Source organism: Tenrec ecaudatus, chromosome 2 (assembly GCF_050624435.1).
Source record: "Tenrec ecaudatus isolate mTenEca1 chromosome 2, mTenEca1.hap1, whole genome shotgun sequence".
NCBI classification, from domain to species: Eukaryota; Metazoa; Chordata; class Mammalia; order Afrosoricida; family Tenrecidae; genus Tenrec; species Tenrec ecaudatus.
In genome coordinates, this window is record NC_134531.1 from 72,178,133 (window position 1) to 72,198,542 (window position 20,410).

The 20,410-nt window shown below is 44.6% G+C and overlaps 1 protein-coding gene and 1 pseudogene across 3 annotated transcripts in view; one reads left to right on the plus strand and one right to left on the minus strand.

Moving 5' to 3' along the window:
* Nucleotides 1-20,410, minus strand: part of POC5 (POC5 centriolar protein) — a 37,766-nt gene that overhangs the window by 10,321 nt on the left and 7,035 nt on the right. Inside the window, exons 4-10 of one of the 3 annotated variants that reach the window (XM_075541186.1) lie at nt 17,697-17,780; nt 15,272-15,480; nt 9,639-9,815; nt 8,024-8,128; nt 6,472-6,651; nt 4,610-4,763; nt 376-665 (exon numbers count right to left, since the gene is read on the minus strand). In XM_075541186.1, the coding sequence (XP_075397301.1) occupies nt 376-665; nt 4,610-4,763; nt 6,472-6,651; nt 8,024-8,128; nt 9,639-9,815; nt 15,272-15,480; nt 17,697-17,780 (1,199 nt within the window). The remainder of the gene's footprint in view (nt 1-375; nt 666-4,609; nt 4,764-6,471; nt 6,652-8,023; nt 8,129-9,638; nt 9,816-15,271; nt 15,481-17,696; nt 17,781-20,410) is intronic. The other 2 variants (XM_075541187.1, XM_075541188.1) reach the window with 2 other exon arrangements.
* Nucleotides 12,604-13,059, plus strand: LOC142440849 (nucleoside diphosphate kinase B pseudogene; annotated as a pseudogene).

Below are 20,410 nucleotides of genomic sequence, written 5' to 3' on the forward strand. Positions count from 1 at the left end.
AAATACATGAGTCATTCATTTCCTGAGCCCTTGAAAATACTCAGCATTTTTAAAAGGAGCAACAAAAATTCTCTTACTAGCTCTCTCCCTAAATAAACTTTTTCTTTTTGGAAAATTTAAGGTCAAGTTCTTTCTTAAAAATAAATATAGAAAAGTTCTTTCTTTGGCTGTACTTGCCACTACTGCAATAAGAGTGTCAGCTACTATTTTTCATTACAGAAGTGATGCTTTGCCATTTTGAGGACGAATGTTTTCTATCTCCCCGCTTTTATACCATGCAGGCCCTCTCTTTTCTAAACACCATGTCCGATGTTCAGAGTTCAAACACTGGTGATTCACAAACGCACGGCAGACACTTGTAAGAACTGCACTAACCATTTCTTCTGGTGCAGCCGGAGCTGCCGCCGCCGCCGCCACAAGAGGCACAGGAACGTGAAGGGAAGAAGCAGAAGCAGTCCCAGCAGAAGTGATGGAAGCCGCGGAGGGGGCAGCCGCCACAGCACTGGCTGTTCCCACACTCATGGGTGCTGCGGGGGTTGGGGGCCGCGGTGGCAGCCCAGCCACGGAGGGCATCAGAGGGGCGGAGAGGTCCACCTGCGCACAGGGTTCTTTTACTTGAACACCTGGACCGGCGTCTTCCCTTTGATTACTGGTGATGTCCATCCCTGGGAATCAGAGGTTAGCTTGATCAAACATCCTTTAAGGTTACTATTATTATCCAAACAATGAAACCACAGGCACTGAGTAAAATGTGCTCCTAACAAAAACATGCGTGTCGCATGCTGGATGCAATGTGCAAACCATAAAGCGCATCAGGACTCTGTGGCTAATGCCAGCGGACTTCAGAGCACTTGTCAATATGCAAGAGTTGAGGAATGATTTGCCCTTACGTAAAAGATAAAAATAAATGATACACTTAGCTGGGACCATAGTAAACTGTATTGCCACCACAACCATTACAATAACGTAACACCAAACCTAAGGATTTATGTTCTTTTGTACTATTTCATACAATTACGCTGACAAATGGTCTGGTATTGAGAGTTTATTTCTTTCTACTGCTCCTACCCTGTCTAAAATAATACATTTTTGTTCTTGGATTTTCAGCCAACAATAGTGTATTGGACAGGGTTCTCTAGAGAGACAAACCAGATTGCTAGTAATTATTTATAAATATATTTATAAAGATAGATATATAATTCAAGAAATGAACCGTTAAATTATATACAGATAGATAATACAAAAAATTAACAGTTAAATTATATAGCAGTGAGACACTAGCAGTCCTTTAAGGTTTTGAGAGCTGCCAGGTGCCAGTCCCCTTCTGTAGAGAGAGCTGGGCTATATATATCCAGGCAGCAAACAGCAAGGCCGGTCCCCAATTGTCATCAACTGTCGGTCCCCAGCTCCAGAGATGAACATTCCAATTGTGTGGGCTTAAAGGGACCTCAACTTACAGCGACACAGTCCACAGGCTAGGCATCCCACAGGTAGTGGACCCCTTTAAACTGAGGCACAGAACAGCCAAGGTGAGGCTCACCGAGCCATTTATCCCTCTGCCCTTCAGTTAATCCTACTTGTGTTTATCGGCCAGGCTGGCACAATAAACTATAGCAAATAGTATATCAATAAGTAAAACTAAGAGCTTCACTTCTGACAGTGTAAAATAAAACTATTCTAGCAGGTAAGAAACAAGATTCTATTTCCACATTTAACTGACTGTAGTGACATTTAGTAAACTTTATGTAGAAATCAAAGGTTGGCTATATAGCTCCCTGCCACCCCCAAGGGGACGAATAACAGAAACGTGGGTAAAAGGAAAAAATGGACAGTGTAAGATACAAAATAATACAATATGTAATTGATTAAGGATTCACGAGGGTGGGAAGGAGGGGAAAAAGAGGAGCTTATACAAGGGTTCAAGTATGTGGTAATTACACAATCATTTGTCAATTTGAGGATTGAGAATGTAGGGGTGGAGCCTGGCCTGTCAATTGGATCATAGCCAATGAGGCCTCTGTGTGGGCATGGCCTTCACCTGAGAATTCTGGGAACTCTAACATTTCCTCCTTCGAGGCAGGAGAGACTCTCACTCACTACACACCCTGGGAGACTTAGCAGCTGACAAGACACATGGACCCACCCTGATGTAGCCCTGGGTGCTGGAGAAGCCATGCAGAGACTCCTGACAGTGTTGAGATGTTTCCAATGCCATTGGATCCAAAGACTTTCTACCCACTGGCCTGTGATCTTCTACATTCGGCCTCATTGCATGTGTTTTGTGAGTCTGAAGAAGGCTTTACAGCTTGGTATTGGACATATGGGCTATGGACTTGATCTGGACTGGGACTTATGGACTTGGTCTGGACTGGGCTGGGATGTTTTCTCAATGTTTGATTGCTATTGTATATAAACCTCTTTCTTATACACGTCTATTCATGGATTTGCTTCTCTAGTCTACCCAGACTAACATAAAGTAGAAAATGTTTTGGAAATGATGATGGCAACATATGTACAAATATGCTTGATACAACTGATGTATAGAATGTTATAAAAGATGTAAAAGCCCTTAATAACATGATTTAAAAGAAAGTTTCTTCCACCTTTAGATCGTTTTTTAGTATCAGAATTTGGTTACTCTCCACTAGCAGTCATATTTATGTGGTACAAAACATGAAGACGAAGACTTGAAAATTCAGTTCACTGAGATATCTCACAGTAGCTCAACAGAGGGCATTAAGCAAGCCAATGGTTAAGTGGTTTTCTATGTTGTCTTCCTTCTATCCAGAAATTTGGGCATTGAAAAGCTATTCCCTAAGACAAACTGAATGTAAAATAAGTAATTACCTTATTAATAAGATTAAACAGGATTTCTGTGCAGAGGATTTTTATATCTTCTGATGAAAGGTACTATTTCAATGTAAAATGACCATTTTTACAATCATATACACACAAATGAATCTTAATTTGTTTTTGACAGAAAGGGGATCTGCCACTTTCAGATTGGTGGCAGATATTTCATATTTATTAGACGGGGGCACAGTGAACCAATACAAAAATTAGGCCTGGCGCTGGGATACCGTGAAAGATAAGGGATCACCTATCCTTAATGTCGTCTGATTTAATACTTTTCTGTTAGTCAGATAACTATAAAGCTGAATAATTATTCTCACTTTAGCTAAGGTAACTTTGTTTTAGTTTCAAAGAATTTTCTATCGTGTCTAAAATGTTATTGCTTAAAAAATTGGTTGCCATATTATTCTAAGGTTATTGTTATTTTGCCTTCTTCATATTGTTGTTTTATGCAATCAAGTCAGAACTGACTCATGGTGGACTCTATGTACAACAGCGGAAACACTGTGCCACCTCACAATTGTCGTATAAGTCCCATGTTAGAATCATTGCCTCCATCCTATATCATAGAAGCCTCTGATTTACAATCCTGGAAGCACAGGGAGCTAGGGTGGATCTGCCCATGAGAAGGCCAGTAGTTTGAACCTACTAGCTGCTGTGCCAGAGAAAGGTAATAAAGCCATACAGCCTCGGAAACCCACAGGGGCAGTTCCTAGATTCTATAGGGTTGCTAAGAGGCAGAATGGATGAGACGACAGTCAGCTTTGGTTCTGGTTCCTCGGAGATACACACTAACGTGGAATGAAGACAACAGACCCCAAATTAAATCGGTGGTGAAGGGTTCTAGTCATGTGTTTTTCTAAACCAGCGGTTCTCAACCTGTGGGTCACGACTCCTTTGGGGGTCGAATGACCCTTCCATAGGGGTTGCCTGATTCATAACGGTAGCAAAATGACAGTTATAAAGTAGCAATGAAAATAATTTTATGGTTGGGGTGGGGGGGTCACCCCGACAATAAGAACTGTCTGAAAGGGTCACCGCATTAGAAAGGTTGAGAACCACTGTTAAGCCATGCTGATTAAAGTACTATGTGAATCATTCAGCTCTCATGCACCGTCTTTGAAGTGGGCTATTTCTCTTGACTGCTTTAGAGAAAGCCATGTTTACAGCGGGTGCAATGAGTTTTAGCCAGCACCACTCGTGCACACAGGCCTTGCTTGTAAAACGGGGCTCTAGGGCAGGGAAAGACATGTCTAACTACAAACACCAGCTATGCGAAACAAAGGAATGGCTTTGCACTTAGGGCACTAAAGTCTAAGCTAAAGGGGCCTTACATAAGCTTTCCTGTTAAAAGCATTAGTTTAGTATGCAGCTTAAATAAATCGTATTTAAGATAAGGTAGCCAACCACGACAAAGTTACATGCCAGCTGTAAAACTGAATGCCACCACGAAGCTAAAAATATCAATGCGAACAGAGATGAGACTAAATGAAACAGATACAGATAATAATCCTGGAAGTCTGGGCTTCAGAGGAAAAGACAGACAAGTGGATAGAACTGAGATGAGCTGAACAAAAGCAGGAAGTGAGGAGACAGATGGATGGACCGTTGGCTAGCCTGACTTAATGTGGTCACCTTGAACTTCTGTGAGCAACATTTCATGACAGCCTCTGTACCTTCAGGGACCACTCGTGAGAGCGAATGTGTGCAAACCCTTTTGGAAAAGAGGCAGAGAAACTTGGAAGAAGACACTCACCTGCATCGTTTCTGCTTTGAAACATGGTCATGGCTTCGAGATTTAACGCGCACACGCCCCGCATGAAAGCTTTCTTCATGGAGTCTTCAAAGTGCTCCTTTTCATGCTGCATCCTTTGGATCTCAGCTTTTGCATTTTCCAAAGCTCCAGACAACTAACAAACGGAGGATTAAAAACAAACAAAACTACACATGAAAACGACTTGAGATATAGGACGAATATTAAAAGGCATACTGTGAAGTTTTTTTTGTGTGTGAAATACTAAATATAGTTTGCCACCTAACTCTCCTGCAATGTGCCTCAATTTATGTTAAAAGGTGGGTCTTCCCTCTGTTGTCTCCATCAACAAGCCATTTTTACCCCTAACTACAAAGGTAAGGCCAAAGAAAGGGAATTTTGTTCCGATTCCACGGAAGCCTGGTTATATGCTTTAGTTCTGCAAATTAAAATAGGTATCCTTCCTTACCATAAAACTTTATGCAGGATATGAAACAAAATATATTAAGAGCCATAGACAACTTTCAACTCTTTAGAAAAAAATGAATAAATGCCTGAAAGAGATATTTTTTTCTTTTGAATACTAGCTATAGAATTTAAGATCCAAAGTGCTGTTAAGTATGACACTTTTCCAAAGACGAAAATATACAGAGACTGCATACTTTGGATGTCATTTTGAAGTGAAGAATATAATTAGTATCATGAAATTTTTAAGATTAAGAATTTAGGGCTATAATACTGACATCTTTTTTTCTTTTCAACATTTGATTTCAAGAATCCTATTGATTTCGTCAGTATGTTTTAAATTTCATTTTGGACCCAAATGTTTTCACTTGGAAACAATGTTAATTTTTTTAGAAGTCAATTGGAAACATAATTCAATATGTATGAAACTGTTATTAATCTTATAAAATCATAGTCTATAAATTAACATGAAGATAATTTTGGGGTTTGGTCTTTATTTTTAGCCAGAAAAACGCAAACTAACATGTCTTAAGTGTTAGTATCTGTTGGCGATTTATGTTTCCAAAAGAACTGCACAGTGGGTCCTTGAACAACAAGGGTTTGAACAGCATGGGTCAACCTATAGGTGGCTTTTAAAAAAAACACCAGGAGATGCTAATTCTCTCCAAATGACCAGTTAGTTCCTCGCTCTGGTTCAAGCTGTGCTGCAGTCACAGGCTCTCTTGGGGTCCTCGTTCTGCTGGTGCAATGCCATGACCTTGGACAACACCAGGACACCTCTATCGAGCGATGCTGCAAGTGTTCTAAGACGCAGAAAGAAGCCCTGACTTTACAAGCAAAAAACTGTATTGCTTACGCCGCCTCATAGATTGCGGTCTGTGGCTGCACTGTCTGCCCATTTCAAGCCAAATGAATCCAGAGCAAGAGTCTGTGTAAAACGAGGACATTCATGAAGGAGCTACTGCAACTATAAGAGCAGGCATGGAAGCTTTGTACCTTTTGCAAAAACACCTGCTTATCTGGTATTGAAAATGCAGCTTTTCTAGGAGCACAGTGTGTGTTTGGCTGTCAGTCAGGTTTCGGGAAGCCCTATGTTACACTCCCTCGGGCTGTAACTGTGCAGGGGCCTCAGGGGCCTCGCCCCTGCGTCACTCAGGGGCAACTAACTGTACACACAAAACACTCCACACGCGCGTTAGGAGCCCAGAGCCTTCACTAGTTAAAGGAGTAAGTAAGGCTGTCTTTTCAGTGTTGCCCTTGCTCCATAGTCTCACCCGAAGCTCCGCTGCATCGACAGGGATGACGAAATGGGCTGCGGTGTCAAATTAAAACTAACACTGAGTGGAAGAACCCATGGGACTGCTAATACAGGAAAGCAAAAAAATTTCAAAGAACTTTACCATAGCAATTTTGTTTTCATAATCATTGGATATCTGGACACAAACTTCTTCCGCTCGTGCTTGGCATGCTCGTTCCACCACCTCTTTCCATTGCCTTTGGATCGTGGAGTGCCAGGCCTTCCACACTTTCTTCAACAAAGTCCTCTGGAAGTGCTGGTCAGCTAGTTTACTTTCATAAATCTGAACGGAAGTCAGAGCAGACCTCAACAGGGCAGCGCACTGGCAACTAACAGGAGAGTACCAATTGTGGCAAACTGTTTCTATGTGCTACCGTTTAATCCCACGTAGTCCTGTAATTCTCGTCTTGCAGACAGAAGAGTTACAGAGAGCCAGGATACGGCCAGCCTTTCCTGACTCCAGAGCTTGCGCTCTTAGCTAGTACATCACTGCTTTGTGTGATCAGTTAGCTACAGGGAAATCAATATACCAAATGGAGGAAAATAACTAATTCTCCACTTGCCACCAGAGCTCTGGATTTGCCTGACCTTTAAGCTAGAAGTTGGAGCAAGAGAATAATACAGAGAAGGTTAAAAAAAAAAAAAAAAAAAGGTGGTAGCTGCTGACTCTAATTTGGAACTACCGCCCTAAGCAAAGAATTCACCAAGCTTGCCACTGCACACAGGACTAGGCTGACCCAACTAGGCGCACAGGCTACTGTTCTCTTATCAGTACATGTAACTGTTCTAAGTCGTTCCATTTTCAATGTTCCGAAACTTGAAGAGCCATGTAAAAAGTGATGGCAGTCTCAACTATTCTGGCTAACACGGAAACGTAAGTGTGTATTCTCAATATGTAACTTAAATCCCTCTCCAAATACTCATTTTTAAACAGCTCATCTTAATATCATTACTGTAATATATTTTAGGAGGTTAACACAAAATGAAAACAAAAAACACCACAACTATTCTTAAAAGAGAAATCCTATTCCATGAGAAAACCCCAGACACCCAAACACATTACCACGGGGTCAGTTCCGACTCACAGTGACAACAGGGCAGGGCAGAACTGCTCCGTGTCCCTCCTGAGGGTGTCACTGTTCACAGGGGGACAGGGCAGCTGGTGGTCTCAAACGGTGACCTGGAGGTAGCAGTTAAATGCTGAACCCACGATGACAGCAGATGCTTCTGATTCCATGGCAACATTAGACTTTTCTTAAGTGGAGCTTTAATGATGCTTTTAGTAAGAAGCTCAGATCAGGACACGACAGCAAACTAAGCTCTCGGAAAATAAACGCATAGACCTTCACAGCGCGCGCGCGCACACACACACACACACACACACACACACACACACACTTCCTATGGAAAAAGATATGCTAATAATTCTCTACTTTTGAAAAGTAGAAATGGGATTTATTCTTTTATCTCAGTTCACTATTCTGACATACGGATTTAGGTCTTATTTAATGAAAACAATTGGTGTTCAAGTTTAAAATATTCAGAAGCTGAGGATAATTTCAAAAAAGTTACACAGACATGATTTTCTTTGATTCTCATAAGGCTGGCTTACAGAATACAGAAATCAACAACCCTCCCTCTTTTTAGACACTCACGTCCTGCCTGGATTTGATGTGGCCGACCCGCCAGTGGAAGAACGTCCTCATCAGCTCGGTCCTCTCCTTCTGCTTGCCTATGGCCCGAGACAAGCTGGAGACCACCTGCACAAGCAATTAGCCAATCACAATACCCGGTTACATGCGTTGCTATTCGACAACAACAGCAATTGGTAATGTAATTTTCTCATACATCAAAAGTACAATAGACTACTTACTAGTTACTACTATATGCATCCAAGTAGCATCTTTATTACCATGGGAAAAAATTCCCACCTGGATCCACTACGTATCAATGAATAAATGGGAAGAAGGAGGGGGGAAGAGAAAGCTTCACTATGTGTGTCTTTTGTTAATGATCAATAGCTTATATACAGAGATATACTAATGTGTCATTAACATTAAAAAATTATACATTTGGAATTTTTGTTTCTTATACAAAAATTCTTAATCCATTTAGGATTAATAAAACTAAAGAACTAAAGATAGTTCTTTATTCATCTGAGGGCAGGGATTAGGGTTTAATTACCGCTTTCTAGCCCCTGCTGTTCCCTTGGTAACCCATTATTATCTGATGTTTTGTAAGCAACACACCTATAAAAGCAAATTGATGAATGGCTACATTTTGATGTGCTTATTTAATGATATTATCTCTGACCTTTATAAAATATATGAAAACTTTATATTCTCTTATTTATAAAGGATAACTGAAATAAATATTTTAACATGATCACATTAAAAAACAGACTGAGTCAAATAATAACAATGCATAATCTATCAGGGGAAGCGGGTGGGGAGAGCTGGTACCGAGGGCTCAACAGAAAGTAAATGTCTAGAAGAGAATGAGGGCAACATATGTACAAACATGCCTGTTTCAGTTGATGTATGCATTGTGATAAGAGTTGTACAAGCCCCCAATAAAATGATTTTTAAAAAAAGAGAGACTGAGTCAGTTAGGCACACTCACTGAGATCTATCTATTCTTGTTTTGTAAGCCATCCCCAAAGGAGTGAAAAGACACACACTCTAAAGTCTTGGTGATACAGCCTAGTTCTTAGATGGGTGATGGCACAGGACTAGCACTTTATAGAAACCGAACATGACCCATTTGTACGGGCTTCAAAACGTTCATAGAAAAATTCTTTTAATTCTGTTTTCATGAATGTTTTGAAATCTCCTTCAAATATCCTTTTTGTAATACTTCAAAGTAAAAAGTGAACTATTTAAAAATTTTACAACAGTTTTGAGGTAATAAAGAAAATAATTGACTTTTGAATCATGAAAACAAATTGTTTAATAAGTATTCAATTTTATACCATACACTACAAAGCCAAAAGAAATATTAAAAATAAGAACATAACATTTAGCTACCTCACTGGAATATCTGAGTGTTGCTTTTGCAGACAGGTGGCCAAAGCGTCTGCTGTGAGTCCCTCCTTTCGGGAAGGCCTCCCCTGCCATGAAGACTATGAAGGGGCGTTGGGGGGGCGGGGGGGGCATCTGCTTTGCTCAAGGTGGTGCAGGGACACAGTTCAGAGAGACGCGTTCCCGAGAGGCTAACAGCGTTTTCTGAGTTTCTCTGAGGTAAAGTAGGAGATACAACAAAAGCAAAGACCTCGTCTTTTCTTCCAATGGAGACTTCGTAGGCTTTCTGCAGCTCCTTCAAGTCATCGATCTGGCTGTACAGTTGTTTGAAATGCGCAGCATGCTTCTCTTTTTCCTTTCTCATTTCCATCCGATGCCAGTCAACAAAGTTAAGTCTCCATTTACTTAGTTCGGATATGACATTTGTCTAAGAAATAAGGATATGGACAATTAAGTACTTTGTTCCTAAAACCACTTCTGAAACTTTTCTAAAATTACTAAACCAAAACCGAACTCACTGCCATTGAGACGATGCTGACTCTTAGCAACCCCTCTGTGGGTTTCCAAGACTGTCACTCTTTACAAGAGTAGAAAGCCTGTCTTTCTCCCGAGGAGCAGCTGGTCGTTTTGAACTGCTGACCAAGCAGATTGCAGCCCAACGTGTAACCACTACACCACTACAATTCAGCGACATTTAAAAAACAAAAAAATAAGAAAGAAAAGATCCAAGTGGATGTCAGAAGAGTCCCTGGAACTTGCTCTTATCAGAGAGTAGCTATGGCAAGCTGAAGAAATGATGAACAGAAAATTTCCGAGGGAGGGCAGTCTGAGAAAACAAAGTAAAATGTTATAATGAAATATGAACAGTCCTAAGGTTAGAAACTCCAAAGGGGGAACACGCTCAGCATGTCTTAAACGGAAAGAACTCAAGAAAAAAAATTCCCGTTGAGTTGCAAGGCTGGAAGAGTCTATGGGCGAAATTTTGAATTATGTAGGAAGCATCGAAAGAGGACGAAAAAAATACACAGCGCTTGCGGAACAAAGAGTCTCACTGCTGATGTGAAATGTCTGTACATAGAGTTAGAAAACAGTTTCTAGTTAGAAAGCAAACAGGGCAGAACATACTTAGAATATCTTACACTGAAAGAGCGCAGGAACAATTCAAGCCTTGAGGTTCAATGTTGAAAGATTCTGTGTGCAAAATATTGAATGATGCAGGGAGCATCAAAGGAAGATGGTGATGGATCCGGCTGCCCGCTCCCCCACCACCTGACTCTCCCCCCCCACCTGACTCTCCCCCACCACCTGACTCTCCCCCACCACCTGACTCTCCCCCACCACCTGACTCTCCCCCACCACCTGACTCTCCCCCACCACCTGACGCTCCCCCACCACCTGACGCTCCCCCACCACCTGACTCTCCCCCACCACGCGACTCTCCCCCACCACCTGACTCTCCCCCACCACCTGACTCTCCCCCACCACCTGACTCTCCCCCACCACCTGACGCTCCCCCACCACCTGACTCTCCCCCACCACCTGACTCTCCCCCACCACCTGACTCTCCCCCACCACCTGACTCTCCCCCACCACCTGACCTCCCCCACCACCTGACGCTCCCCCACCACCTGACGCTCCCCCACCACCTGACGCTCCCCCACCACCTGACTCTCCCCCACCACCTGACTCTCCCCCACCACCTGACTCTCCCCCACCACCTGACTCTCCCCCACCACCTGACTCCCCCACCACCTGACTCTCCCCCACCACCTGACTCTCCCCCACCACCTGACTCTCCCCCACCACCTGACTCTCCTCCACCACGCGACTCTCCTCCACCACGCGACTCTCCCCCACCACGCGACTCTCCCCCACCACCTGACTCTCCCCCACCACCTGACTCTCCCCCACCACCTGACTCTCCCCCACCACCTGACTCTCCCCCACCACCTGACTCTCCCCCACCACCTGACTCTCCCCCACCACCTGACGCTCCCCCACCACCTGACTCTCCCCCACCACGCGACTCTCCCCCACCACGCGACTCTCCCCCACCACCTGACTCTCCCCCACCACCTGACTCTCCCCCACCACCTGACTCTCCCCCACCACCTGACTCTCCCCCACCACCTGACTCTCCCCCACCACCTGACTCTCCCCCACCACCTGACTCTCCCCCACCACCTGACGCTCCCCCACCACCTGACGCTCCCCCACCACCTGACTCTCCCCCACCACCTGACTCTCCCCCACCACCTGACTCTCCCCCACCACCTGACTCTCCCCCACCACCTGACTCTCCCCCACCACCTGACTCTCCCCCACCACCTGACTCTCCCCCACCACCTGACTCCCCCACCACTTGACTCTCCCCCACCACCTGACTCTCCCCCACCACCTGACGCTCCCCCACCACCTGACTCTCCCCCACCACACGACTCTCCCCCACCACCTGACTCTCCCCCACCACCTGACTCTCCCCCACCACCTGACTCTCCCCCACCACCTGACTCTCCCCCACCACCTGACTCTCCCCCACCACCTGACGCTCCCCCACCACCTGACTCTCCCCAACCACCTGACTCTCCCCCACCACCTGACGCTCCCCCACCACCTGACTCTCCCCCACCACCTGACTCTCCCCCACCACCTGACTCTCCCCCACCACCTGACGCTCCCCCACCACCTGACGCTCCCCCACCACCTGACTCTCCCCCACCACCTGACTCTCCCCCACCACCTGACTCTCCCCCACCACCTGACTCTCCCCCACCACCTGACTCTCCCCCACCACCTGACTCTCCCCCACCACCTGACTCTCCCCCACCACCTGACGCTCCCCCACCACCTGACTCTCCCCCACCACCTGACTCTCCCCCACCACGCGACTCTCCCCCACCACCTGACTCTCCCCCACCACCTGACTCTCCCCCACCACCTGACTCTCTCCCACCACGCGACTCTCCCCCACCACGCGACTCTCCCCCACCACGCGACTCTCCCCCACCACGCGACTCTCCCCCACCACCTGACTCTCCCCCACCACCTGACTCTCCCCCACCACCTGACTCTCCCCCACCACCTGACTCTCCCCCACCACCTGACTCTCCCCCACCACCTGACTCTCCCCCACCACCTGACTCTCCCCCACCACCTGACTCTCCCCCACCACCTGACTCTCCCCCACCACCTGACTCTCCCCCACCACCTGACTCATGGCCAACAATGAGCACACCTTCATCGCCATCAAGCCGGAGGGCATGCAGCGTGGCCTGGTGGGCGACATCATCAAGCGCTTTGAGCAGAAGGGATTCTGCCTGGTGGCCATGAAGTTAGTTCAGGCCTCTGAGGAACACCTGAAGCAGCACTACATTGACCTGAACGACTGCCCCTTCTTCCCAGGGCTGGCGAAGAACATGAACTCGGGGACCAAATGGGGCTGTGGTCTGGGAGGGCTGAATGTGGTGAAGAAGGGCCGGTGATGCTGGGAGACCAACCCAGTGGATTCTAAGCCAGGAACCATCCGAGGGGACTTCTGTGTTCAAGCTGGCAGGAACATCATTCATGGCAGTGATTCTGTCAAAAGCGCCGAGAAAGAAATCTGCCTCTGGTTTCAGCCGGAGGAACTGGTGGACTACAAGTCTCGTGGCTGTGACTGGATCTACGAGTAAGAGGCAGATAAAGCAGTCCCGTCCCCGTGGGCTGTGCCTGTCCTGGGTACAGCTCTTCTTCTGGGGTTGGAAGCAGTAGGACTGAAGTCCTGTCTCCTTCCAAAGCACACTGAACAATAAAATAAAGTCTTTGGAGACGCGGGGGGATTGCGGGGGGGAGAATAAGAATGCACGGACACAGTACCAAAAAGAACATTCCACCATATTTCAGGAGGTAGCTTATGAACAAGAGCCAATGGTGCTGAAGGAAGACGTTCATGCACTGAAAGCATTGGCCCAAAACAAGACTCCCGGAATTGACGAGTACACATGGAAACGTTTCAGCAAGCTAACAGAGCACCAGAAGCACCAACTTGTCTATGCCAGGGCATTCAGAAGACTTGGCCGGCTACTTGGCCCACTGACGGGAAGAGAACTGTATTTGTAACCATCCCATAGAACGGCCACCCAAAAGAAAGCTCAAGTTATAGAACAATATCATTGGTATCACATACAAGCAAAATTTTGCTGAAGATCATCCAACAATGGTTGCGGCAGTACTTTGACAGGAAGCTGCCCGAGGTTCAGGCCAGATTTAGAAGAGGATATGGAATAAGCGATATCACTGCTGATGTCAGAGGGATCTTGGCTCAAAGCACAGACTACTAGGAAGATGTTTGTTTTTCATTGACTGTGCCAAGACATCCTACTGCGCAGTTCACAATGAACTGTGGATAACCTTGAAAAAACAGGAATTCCAGAATACTTCATTGTGCTAGTGCGGAACGGAGACAGGATAAGGTGACCAGATTTTAACCTTGGTCAAGTGGGACACCATTGATAAAACTCTTATCCTGGCGAAATAGCCACATGGCAGCCGAAAACAGTATACCCTAGCTTGCCGTGTATTCTTTCCAAAAATACTTTTTAAAAACGCTGCGGGAAGTGGGACAAATTGTTAAAAATCAGGACTGTCCCGCCAAAAGCGGGACGTCTGGTCACCTTAGACATGAATCAAGAGGGCAGCTGTGCGAACAGAACAAGGGACTACTCCATGGTTTAAAACCAGGAGAGGTGTGTGTCAGTGTTGTATTCTCTCCCCAGACTTATTCAATCTATGTGTGAAGCAAATCAGCAGAGCAGCTGGATTAAAAGAAGAAGAATGTGGCATCAGATTGGAAAAAGGCCTAGGATATGCAGATGACAGGACTTTGCTTGCCCTTGAAGGTTGAGGACTGCAGTTCAATGTAAAGAAGACCAATCCTTACAACTGGAACAATAGGCAACATCATGATAAATGGACAAACAACTGGCATTGTCAGGGTTTTGTCTTGCTTGACTCAATGCATTTGGAAGGAAGAGTCAAAGGATGCACTGTGTGGGTAACTCTGAGAACAAGACCTCTTCAGACCAAGGTGCCCAGGCCGTGGTGTTTTCAATGGGCTCAATATGCATGTGAAAGCTGGACAATGACGAAGAAGACAGAAGAAGAGTTCTTGCATTTGAATTGTTGTGCTGGTAAAGGACATGGGCTGCTAAAAGGACAAACAAGCCTGTCTTGGAAGAAGTACAGCCAGCTGCCCTGTAGAGGCCAGGAGGGAGACTTATGCACTTTGGACGTGTAATCAGGAGAGAGCAGTCCCTGAAGGACACCATATTTGGAAGCGAGGCAGCAAAAGGCCTCAACCATGAAACAGAGGAAGGCCCTCAATGAGATGGACAGACACAGTGGCTGCAGCACTGGGCTCAAGCACAGGGACAATTGTGAGGATGGCGCAGGACTCGCAGAGTTTCGTTCTGTTGTACTATAGGTTGGAACTGACTCAATGGCACCTAACAGCAATAAAAAACCTTGATCGTGTGTTTCGCTACAGGAACACTCTACCCGCCCTAACTATGGTATGGTAAAGGTGCAATAGGTGCGCAATAAGCCGAGCTTTTCCAGACATCTGAGAAGTTCAGGAGAACATGTACAGCTGTTCACTATTGAAAACCCGAACAAGCAGCATTACTTGTTAGAAATGCATAGTCTTAGACACTGACCAACATCTACTGAATGAGAATCTGCAGTCTAATAAAATCCCCAGGTAGTTCATAAAAGATGAAGCAGCACCAATTTACGATGCTGGACTAAATTTCTCAGGATATTAAAGATTAAGAAAAAATTTAATTAAAAAGGAAAAACTCCAAACTGACTTCAAGTGTAGAATCACACATTGAACAACTGTAATACCTTAAGACCAGAACTCCAAAGATCAAGCACATTTTCCATCTTCTGAAGATTTTCATCAGAAATAAGGAAATTATTCACAACCACTTCGTGGAGATCGGTTGCATGACTAGAAATAGAGGCTGGAGAGGAAGAGTCATCTAACAGATGTGAACTGAAGAAGTCCATGACCGGGTGAGTGGGCTTCCGTGGCGCTGACACTGGCGATAACCCTAGAAATAAAAAGTTGCAGCAGTCAGGCCAAATTAAATGCAGAGGCTAGAAAATGTCAGCTACCGGAAACCGAGAGCAATCCAAGAAATGACCCACGTGCATTGATTCTGGCATGTTTGGTGTCAGCACTGCCACAGCTTCAGGACTGACCTGCGCTGGGAGCTTCCAACAGACCCTTTGAGCGACTTCTATCTGAAAAAAAACCAACTCATTGCCACTGACTACTAATTTAGTTTACCACATAGTACCACGAAGGCACCCTGTGAACCATCAACGTACCATAGAAGTAAGAAATATACAGGCCTTGGTGATGGCGGCACAGCATGAGGAACATAATGTTGCTCAATTGTTTGTGCAGAAATAGGTGAAATGGCAAATGTTTTGTTATATATCATAAACACTCGAAGATAAGCCGACCCGAATATCTGCTGAGGTACCTAATTTTACCACAAAAACTGCATTAAAAATGTGCTGAAAAACTCGGCTTATACACAAGTATACACGGTATATTTTACCACAATTAAACACTTAAAATGTAAGGGAAATAAATGATATATTATGTAAAAAGAACTACAGACACGATATGCACACAGATATATTTCCCTGGCCTGACTATAAACACTGGGGAGTGGATAGAGCTATAATCAGAAAGAAAACTGTTTCTAAAAAAATACAGATTATAAAAGTTAATACTTCAGCATATATTTAAATTAGAATTAGAGACTATCCATCATAATTTATCACATCTATTTGTCACCAGGGCCCTAAAAACCATGATTGGGGCTTTTCTCTTTCTTACTGAACGAAACAGAGATAAATCCAATATAAAATCTGCTACTTAAAAGTAAATCTTTCAAGAATTTTTTATAAAAGGGAAACTCATTCCCTAAAGTTTTGCTTAAAAATGCAACACATGAAAGGCTAACTACATGTTCTAAGGAACCCAAAGAACAAGGTAAAATGCCAAATTATACAAAAATTCAAAAATTAAAAATATGTATATTAATTTTCTTTTACAATTTGCAGGGAAAAGCATGAGGCTCTGCTTTCTTTTATTTTTAATACATGCATTCTCCTTCCAGGAGCCCTGGTGGGGTAGTGGTCTCGTGCTGGTCTGCAAACCACGAAAGGACAGCAGTTTGCAACCAGCAGCCACTGTACAGGAGAGAGACGGCCCTTCCTCTTCCGTGAAGAACTCACAGGGGCAGTTCTACCATGTCCTCAGGGCCGGAGTCAGGACTGAGTCCATGGCAGTGAGGTTTATTTGTTTCTAAGTTAAAATCATGTAATATAAGGACTTGGAAAGGCACTCAGAGGTTACACTGCCTAAGACTTTCTTTTACAAAGGAGGAAATTAAAGGATAAAGGTTTCTCATAGAAATTACATTGAATCACAAAGGTAAAAAATTCATTTTTATTATTTTAATCACTTTGATTAAAAAGGTCTAACTATGTTGTTAGCATGGTTTTAAAAGCTTTTTAATATTTGCTATCTCTTCTTTCAACAAAGAACAGATAGTCAATCAAAAATCAATAACTTTGTTTTTGTACTTCTTTTCATCTTTATTTGTATTTCTAACAAGTCTAGACTAGTTTTCTGTTACACTGATAAACAGCTTCCCTTCGGATATGCAAAGTAACAGAATAGAGAGTGTTCAGGTATTTGTGGGCCCACTTGATGTGATGAAAATCATAAAGTAGGTTCACAAATACCTGAAAACTCGGAAATAATAAATTGGGTCAGAACAAAATTTAAATTGCTCAAGCTAATAGCAGCCCCTTAAATATTTTAAAATTTAACTTAGCCCTTTAACTTAGTGGTTTTAAGAAATAACAACACACACTATCAGATACTAACTGTGTTAAATGTGTTTTGGAATCTCACAAAATTATTTTAAAACATTACCAACCCCCCCAAAAAAACCCACTGCCATTAGGTTGACTCTGTAGGACAGCCTGGAACTGTTCCCTAAGATTTCCAAGACTCTGAATCTTCATGGAAGCATAGACCTCAAGTCTTTCCCACAGAACAGCTGGTGGATTTGAACCAATGACCTAGAGGCAGAACAATGCCTAATGCACTGTACTTACTAAAAACAATAGGCATCTTGAAACCCCACCAATTTTCTGAAATTGCTATCTTTGTACTTAATACACAGATAACAGTAATTATAAACACAAAATGTATATTATGAAAACTAAGAAAAAGTCATACCATCTGTCTTTGTACGAATTGAAACATTTAAATCACATGCGTTTCCAACATCCATTCCAGTTTCTTTTACTACAGGCTGTTCTGCTAAAGAGAAGGTTTTCATTGTTTTATTAAATGGTACCACTCTTAAACAAGGACTAATCACACATACTTAACTGCAGAAGGTTACAGTACATGAATCAGATTTTAGGTCAAGTAAAGTGCAATGTCCTCAGGCTATAGTAACACGAAGATAAGGATCACAGAGAACAAACTCTGTTAGTCAACTCTGCACGGACAGCCTAAACTACAAGGAGAACGGCTTTCAGAAGCTGAAAGTGCACATCTTAACAAACAGTGCGAACTTTCATTTGAGTCCCCAACCCAGCAGGTAGAGCTGACATTTCCTAGCCTGGACGTAAGGTTCTTCAAAAGCGGGCTCCTAATTTAATCTCTATTTGCTCCCTACTCTGCTTTAGCCACATAGCTGAACAGTCCCAGTCCTTTTCTGGAGTGCCCTTGCTAACGTTATTCCCAAAGGTACTAATATTTCAAGGGTTTTACCCAATGGATCAGTCGTTCCCCTGAACTCAGGTCCAGTAATTCCTTAGGGCTTTTGAGCCCATAAATTGTTATGGAAGCAGACTACCTCATCTTTCTCTTGTGGAGTGTTTGGCGTGTTTGAACTTCTGACCTAGCAGTCCAACGCAAACCCTGCTACAGCCCTAGAGGTCATTGCATTTATAAATAGAGATATAAAATTCCTTATATGAAACCTCAAGCTCTACTCCCTTTTTACTAGACGATTTACTGATGCTAAACATAGGGTTTTGCTGCAGTAACAACAACAAACAGCCCTAAATCTCAATTGTAGTAGTAACTTATACTGTCTTCTAGAACCCAAGTTGACAAAACAGTTCCTTCTGGGAATATTGCCAGATGTCATGGTAAAGGGAAAAACAACAACAACATGCAAAACCATGTCCCCGTTCTTACAGCGTCTGCCTGGACATGTTCCACATCATTTCTGCTCAGAATTCAATGGCCAGAGCGAGCTACGTGGCCCTGCCCGAGCTGAAGGGAAGCACAACCCTGCCTCAGGGTGGGGCCCAGATTTGGATAAACGGGGGTTCTACCACAGCTGGCTATTCAAAGTAAGAGAATAAGCTGTCAGTAACCTTAGGACTTGGAGGAGGATGTGCTCTCTGACCACACCGGATATTCCTAGGACTGCTGCCTGTCACTAGCTCCCATCAGACAAAAGCGATACCAGTTCCCCCAAAGAGGGCTGTCTTTGCCTCTATCCAAGGAGGCGGTAGTCAATTTATGGTAAAAAGGCTTGGGCTTATAGTTGACAAGCATGGCCTGTCATCTTCAACACGCCTTGCTTACACCAAGCAACAGAAACACCCAAAATAAAAAGAATGATGCGATGCTAAATTGACACAGTGCAGTCTAATGACATCTACTTGTGAATCAGGCTATCAAAAGATCAAGTTCACCACACAGTGCATGCTTCAGCTCAAATCCTCTCTTCAGAAAAGGCAGAGATAACAAACACTATCTTCCCTGTCTGAAAAGAACAGCGGTCACAAGTTCCAGGTGATCACCGTGAGGTGGGCCGAGCAGGGAGGGCGGCTCCTGGGCGGGGTCAGGGGGAACGGGAACGCAGAGCGAGCTTTTGGCAGTCACCGTAAGAGTGCAGTGTACAGGGCTCAAAGTGCTAACTTCCCTCTTACATCTGCCAGACGAGCGAGTGTCGAGACCTTTGGTGGGCTTTGTTCACTACCTACCCAGAGGGTAGGTAGGCAAAACTGGATCCAGACCACTGATGCACAGAGAACCTGTCTGAGGGTCACCTCTCCTGAGGATAAGCATCATCTAGGTAGAGAGCATTTCAGTAGAAGAAAGCTCTTCTTGAAGGCTCTGGTCCAATTTGTGAATACAATGGAGGAGAGCAATGAAAATCCATGACGACATGGAGAGCTGGGACTAACCCTAACCCAGGGGCTGCCTGCCATGTGCCAGGGCAGTGCTTTCTGAGTTCCTGTAGGAAGCGTGTGCTCTTTGAAAGAACACTACCGACGCCGCGTTGTCAGGGGACTGATACACCTATCCCTCACTGACTGACTATCTCACTAGCTGACACTGCACATCGACAACAGCTTTTCAATAAAGATCTATTTAGCAAGGTGGCAGGCACGGTGGCAATGGCTGTGGAGGATCTGGGAAACGGAGTTATGCAAGCCCATGCTCTGCGTTTTCCTGCCACAGGGGGCGCTGCATCCAGCTGCTGGGCTGGCAGGTTCCAGGGCCAGCCCACTAGCAGACAGTACTGAGGCAGTTCCTATGTGTCCTGAGACCCCACCGCTCAAAACTGCTTAGAACTGGAGTGGAGAGTGGGCTTTTTGATACCCCAAATTGAGCTAAACTGGGCCTGCAGCCTGTGCCTGGCTCTGCCTTGGGATGCTTGGCAGGAAACCTGGACCTCAGTGCTTCGCCAGCCTCAAGGGCAGAAGAGGCTTCAGAATCCTCAATGCAGGGTCTGCAAGGATGGGAGTGGAGCTTAAGAAACCTAATGGTGAATGAAGGGGAAGCGGTTAAGCTGTGGTCCTTCAGTCACAGACCCCCAAAACAAATTCACTGCCATGAGCCAATGCGGACTCACGTGACCTCTAGGACGGGGGAGAACTGCCCCTGTGAGACTATACATGTTTAAGGGAGTAGCAAGCCCC